Genomic DNA, 6,000 nt, shown 5'->3' on the forward strand with positions numbered 1-6,000 from the left:
AGGCAGAAACAGAAAGGGGTGAATATTTCTGATAATATCATTGACTAAAAGTCCTTTAAATAGATCTGAATTCACCGACCAAAGGACGCAAAGATAGGTAATATCTGAGATTAACTCCTCCAAGGTTCTGCTTTTATTGTCAAAGATACGGGTGTTTCTTTCATCCCAAACGCCCCACATTACTGCATGAGGCACTGATTGCCAAAAGACTTTACCCCTTTTGCTAAGCCCTATTCCTTGCCATTGATTCAAGTTGTCCATAATGTGTTTTGGAAAAGCCCAGCTGTACCCTACCATATTCAAGAAATGGGACCATATCCTTTGAGTGAAGCTGCAATGAAGAAGGATGTGATCTGCAGATTCACCCCCGCTGAGACATAAAATACAAACATGAGGAGAAATGGAGCATCTTCCCAAAAGCTTTTTCTGAAGGAGATCACAAGTATTAACTTTCTGGAGACAAGCTTTCCATACAAAAAAGCAAATTCTTGAGGGGATGTGACTAGACCAAATTTTCTTGTAAGGAAAAGAGGGATGCTGATCTTCAGCAATCAAAGCCCTGAACATAGACTTAGAAGAGAATTCGCCATTTGGGTGAAGGGTTCATATTCGGGTGTCAGATTGAGAGGGGGATATATAGGCATCTTTGAGGGTTTGGATTAAAGCTATTAAATCAGAAATCTCTGAGTCCCTTAGGGGTCTTCTGAGGTGAAGGTTTAAAGAATTCTCGGCAGACTGGTTTGGGAGGCAATCAGAAATAGAGGCTTCTTGGACAAGGGTGAGGTTAAACAGCCTAGGGAAAGAGGCATCTAGGGTTCTTTCATTTGTATTTTAATTTTAGATCTTTCCAGAATTTAATTTTAGAACCATTTCCCACTTTATACCTTATAAAAGGAAAGAAGGAAGTATGAATGGAACATATACCTTTCCAAGGACTGATGGCCTTTATCCTATTCAAATGGAGATTGCAATCCCACCCGTTTGTATTTCGTCCATATTTACTTGAGATGACCGCAGTCCAAAGAGCATTAGGTTCTTTCGGACATCTCCAGAGCCATTTGCCTAGAAGAGAGGAATTTTTCTCTTTAAGCTATCCAATACCCAAACCGCCTTCCTCTTTTGGTCTGCATACTTGTTTCCAGCTAACTAAATGGTTTCTCTTATCTCCACCACCTTCCCAAAGAAAATTCCTTTGAAGCTTTTCAATCTGATTTCTAACTTTGGTCGGAATCCGGAAGACAAAGAGAAAGTAGACTGGCAGATTTGATAAGGAGGCCTTTAAGAGAGTAAGCTACCCCCTTGGAGAGATAACACTTTTTCCAAGTCGATAGTTTCTTCTCGCATTTCTCCAACACAAGACTCCAAAAGTTGAGGGATTTTGGACTCCCTCCAAGAGGCATCCCAAGGTAGGTAATGGGGAGATTCTCCACTTTGCACCCCAATAAAGATTTGAAATTTTCTAGAAGATCCACATCCACTGAGTTGATAGCCACAATATTGCTTTTGCAGAAATTAACTCTCATACCAGTGAGAATCTCGAAACATTCAATTACCATTTTAGTGTTTGTGATGTTGGTTATAGAGGCATCTATGAATAGGATTATGTCATCGGCGAACTGTAAGTGAGAGATGTGAAGTTTATCCCTACCCACTTCAAAACCTTTCACCAAGTTGAAAAGAATTGACTTGTCAAAGAAATAATTAAATATATCCATCACCAAAGTGAAAAGTAAAGGGGAAAGAGGGCAACCTTGTCTTAGACCCCTGCTTGCCTTGAAATAACCTTTCGCTTCACCATTTATCAATACTGAAAACCATGGAGAGCCAATGCAACCTTTAATCCACCTGATCCAATTTCTCCCAAAACCTCTTAGCCTTAAACAATCAAGAATGATGTCCCAATCCACTTTGTCGTACGCCTTCTCAAGATAAGTTTCACAAGGACCCCCGAGATCCCAGAGGATTTTTTGTCTTCTACACACTCATTTGCAATAAGAATGTTGTCCACAATTTGTCTTCCTTTAACAAAAGCAAATTGATTTGGGGAATTTAGATCTTCAAGGACTTCTTTAAGTCTGTTGGCCAGAACCTTCACCAAAATTTTGTATATGCTCCCAACCAAACTTATGGGTCTAAAGTCTTTAACTTCCAAAACTCCCACTTTCTTAGGGATGAGGCAGAGAAAAGTAGAGTTAATGCCCTTGTTAACAATGGCATATGAATGGAAGTCCCTGAAAAACTCCATGAGATCTAACTTTACAATTTCCCAACATTTTTGGAAGAAAAGGATAGGGAAGCCATCCTGCCTTGGAGCCCTATCGCCGTCCATGCTAAAAATAGTCTTCTTGAAACTTACTCTCTTGGTTATTCGGGGCCACACGATCAGGCTCAATCCTCAATTTGGGATCACTTCCACCAATCATGGTCAATTGGCCATGGAACCTTGACCATCTGAGCTTCCCTACCATATGAATAACTACCAGTCAAAGGTTGCTAGGGAACCACATCCAACATGCTCTGGGACAGCAATGGCTTTTTACCGAGATTCAGTCTACTTGTTGCATCCAATTTGTTAGAATCTGCAAGATCCTCAAAACTGTCTTTTCCAATAGACTTCTACATCAACACCCTACTAACCACAACCACCCCTACCTTCTTCCTGGCTCTGGCATCCCTCCCATCACACCCAATGAAACAGTTGACTTTTTGTCAAAAAGGTGGACTCCTCTGCTTCAAATTCAGCCCCTTGATACTCTTGGCACCCATCCCATAGGCATTCCTCCTTCAAATTCAGCCCCATTTTGTCTGCCAGAACATGTTAACTTTTCTCTTGATCCTGATGACTTGCAAGTCTCCAAGCACTCCAGAATACTAGATCTGATCTTGCATCCTTCCCGATCATGACCTAATCTGCTGCAAATGAAGCAAAAACAGGGCAGTTTATCATGTATGATGAGAACTTCCATCATCACCACATTAATAAACCTAAAAGGCACAGATTGGATAAGCAGATCCAGCACACTGATCTCCACTTTCACCCTAGTGAACTTGGACCACTTTTTTATCAATAACACAAACTTGGACCACTTCTTAGTTTCTTCCAAGGTTAGCGGAAATGGTTTACCAATTCTTGCAGTGATATTCACAACAACCAGCACCTTTAGGTACTCTAAAGGCAGACCATAAATGTGGAACCAGAACATGCCCAATCAAGCTTGTACGAGTCAGGAATCTTGTTCAGAACACACTGCTGAAGGATGATGAGATCCTGTTCATAGAACTAGGGGCCATTCTTCCAAATAGCATCAAAAGAAACTTTATCTGGAAATTGAATTATGTGGGATCTGGCCATAAACTTGGAGACTAAAATTCCAGAGAACTCATTCCAAGAATCACATCGCCAGACTATCAGATAGCACCCTCACCACCGTCAACCAAAATCCATCCAGAATCTTGACAGATCTCTGACATGCTCAAAGAGGCAGCCTCTACTCTTCCTCCAGAAAGGATTTTGGAAAATCTCTCCACCATCACATCTTCCGGCTCATTCTCCCCCTCCATTTGCAACCTGCAAACGTTCTACTTACCTCCTAATATCAGAAAGTCATTCAACACCCAGCCTCAGTAATGGCAGGTCAATCACCTGCTCAGAGCGGTAGGAGTGACACCACCACAATGAGAGAAAAATTCTAAATCTGCAATTTGGTAATCACCATAATGATGCATTGACTACTTTAATTGATTTGGTCATTGTTTATTTATTTTTATGTCATAGTTCTAAAATCTATATCAAAAGCATAAAGTATTATTGTGGTTCCTAGTCTATACATTTCAAGTTTCTATGGTTATAGCGTTCTTGTTGTCACGTTAGAACTTCAGCGTTACATCAATGTTGCATCTGATTTGATAGAAAATAAGAGTTAGTAACTTTCCCTCAATTTTCTGCTTCTCTTTTATTTTTATCAAATCAAACACAGCCCGAAGGGGAAAAAAAGAAACAATGAAAGAGATAAATAATTACCCGCAAGGCATCGGTAACTTGGCGTCCTTGCAGTCCTTCTTTCTGGAGAGACCATTTATTACTGGCATTTTTCTTCTTTGAAAAATTAGGTATGCCTGTTACGAATCTACCAATAAAGTAAGTCTTGTCGCTGGCAGGGCTCGCGCGAACATTGTACTCCTACATGTCATACAGATCATACTTGGCGTTTTAGAGAATTTCAGAGGCAAATAACAAACACTTTAAGTCATAGAGGTATAATCAAGCAGAAGACTAGTGAACCCGAACAAAGAAGTTCAATTTAGGCTATTTTTGGTTTGAAGGAAAAGGTAGGGAAAGGAAGGGAAAGATAGGGAAACCTATACAAGGTTTGTAAAGGTTTCCCCACCTTTCCCTACTTAACACAAAAATTGCCAAAGGAAACAGGTCAAGAGAGCCCAAGAAGAGGAGGAATTTAGGAATAGAAAGACCAACAAAGTACAAACCCGGATCAAACGTGTAACAGGGACTCCGCACTCGTAGCATTTCCCATGGTTCTCCGCCATCGTCTTCCCGCAGGACAAGCAGAGAGTCATGTGTTTGCAATTGCTTCCGTAAAGATCTGACGTCGACCCACAGCCGCCGCATGACGGCTTTAGAAGCAGGTCAGAAGACATCCCCGTGTGCTACGGTCCGAAAATCAAGCAAAATAAAAGGAGAAACCTGAACTGAAAAATGGCACCGAAACTCAAAACCAGAAGATTAGGGCTCCGAAATTAGCTACAGAAATCAAAACAAAGTGAGCACTGAGCAGCAAACTTGCCTACCTTCAATTTGGAAAATCTTTCAAGTCACAATTCCATGTTTCGAAGAGATTGAAAAACCGTATAATTCACAATCAAAAGTCAAAACCAGTTAATGAGCCCGCCGTGTTCGCTTCGTGTTCGATTTTGGAGCCGAGGAAACGCTACTTATGGGCGAACCGGCGCACAATCATAATTTATAGGCCACCATTTTTGGAGGGAGTAACGGAAGACTCCGCTACCAGCAAAAGGCGTTTTAAAACGCTAACAGTACATGATCCAGCCATGCATTGAGAACATCTCCATGAATACATCATTACAAGAACAGGAGATGTTCCAGATACAGACACCGGATCTGCTCCCAATACAAAAAAAAACTTCCAACACGTTCCAATATGACGTATATCCGCACATAATCATAATTTGTCCGTGGGTCGCATAAATATGGTGAGAAATGAGAATGAGATCCGAGCCGAGCATTACTTTGGCATATATTGGTTTGGTTCAATATTCAGGTTCGAGCTCTAAAATGAATATATTTTTTATTGTATAATATAATATATTAATATTAATATTAAGGGTAAATTTTTTAAACTACTGTACTGTTTGAAAATTAACTAATGCTACCCCTACTGTTTTTAAGAATTGACTAATACTTTCATTATCGTTAGCATCCGTTAATAAAAAGACTATTTTACCCTTTATTCTTCTTCAAATTTTCAAAATAAAACAACTTAAACATGCAATAGGAATCCCATACTACGTTTCAATGGAGCCCAATCAAAATTGAAATTATAGAATAATTTACTGAAAGACTGGAGAGTGGAGAGGGAGGTATGAGAACGAAGGTTGAGAGAGACCGGAGAGTCGGAGGTTGAGAGAGAGAGACAGAGGCAGAGAGGGAGGTCTGAGAACAGACAAAGGAGAGAGAGAGAGACTAGAGGTGGAGGGGGAAGTCTAAGAATGGAGAGAGAGAGAGAGAGGCAGAGGAGGAGGTCTGAGAATAGACAAAGAAGAGAGAGAGCAGAGGCGGAGGGGGAAGTCTAAGAATGGAGAGAGAGAGAGAGACCGGAGAGAGACATAGGCAGAGGGAGACAGTGAAACAGGGGATAGTGGAAGTTACAGGCTTAGAACACAGACTGACACAAACGGTTGAAGGACAGGTGAGATTGATTCCCCAGTGTTGGCCTTGAAACAGACGTTAGCAAGCACCACTAT

The 6,000-nt window shown here is 40.9% G+C and overlaps 1 protein-coding gene across 2 annotated transcripts in view; it reads right to left on the reverse strand.

The window, feature by feature from the left end:
• Nucleotides 1-4,954, reverse strand: part of LOC104606534 (transcription initiation factor IIF subunit alpha-like) — a 30,714-nt gene extending 25,760 nt beyond the window's left edge. The window contains exons 1-3 of one of the 2 annotated variants that reach the window (XM_010271794.3): nucleotides 4,807-4,954; nucleotides 4,486-4,702; nucleotides 4,022-4,180 (exon numbers count right to left, since the gene is read on the reverse strand). In XM_010271794.3, coding sequence (XP_010270096.1) covers nucleotides 4,022-4,180; nucleotides 4,486-4,656 — 330 coding nt within the window. In that variant the 5' untranslated portion in view covers nucleotides 4,657-4,702; nucleotides 4,807-4,954. Of the gene's footprint in view, nucleotides 1-4,021; nucleotides 4,181-4,485; nucleotides 4,708-4,806 lie in introns of both variants that reach the window. The other variant, XM_010271792.3, reaches the window with a different exon arrangement.
• Nucleotides 4,955-6,000: the final 1,046 nt, after the last annotated feature.

The sequence above is a fragment of the Nelumbo nucifera genome, chromosome 1 (genome assembly GCF_055504915.1).
Source record: "Nelumbo nucifera cultivar China Antique chromosome 1, China Antique-T2T, whole genome shotgun sequence".
Taxonomy (NCBI): Eukaryota; Viridiplantae; Streptophyta; class Magnoliopsida; order Proteales; family Nelumbonaceae; genus Nelumbo; species Nelumbo nucifera.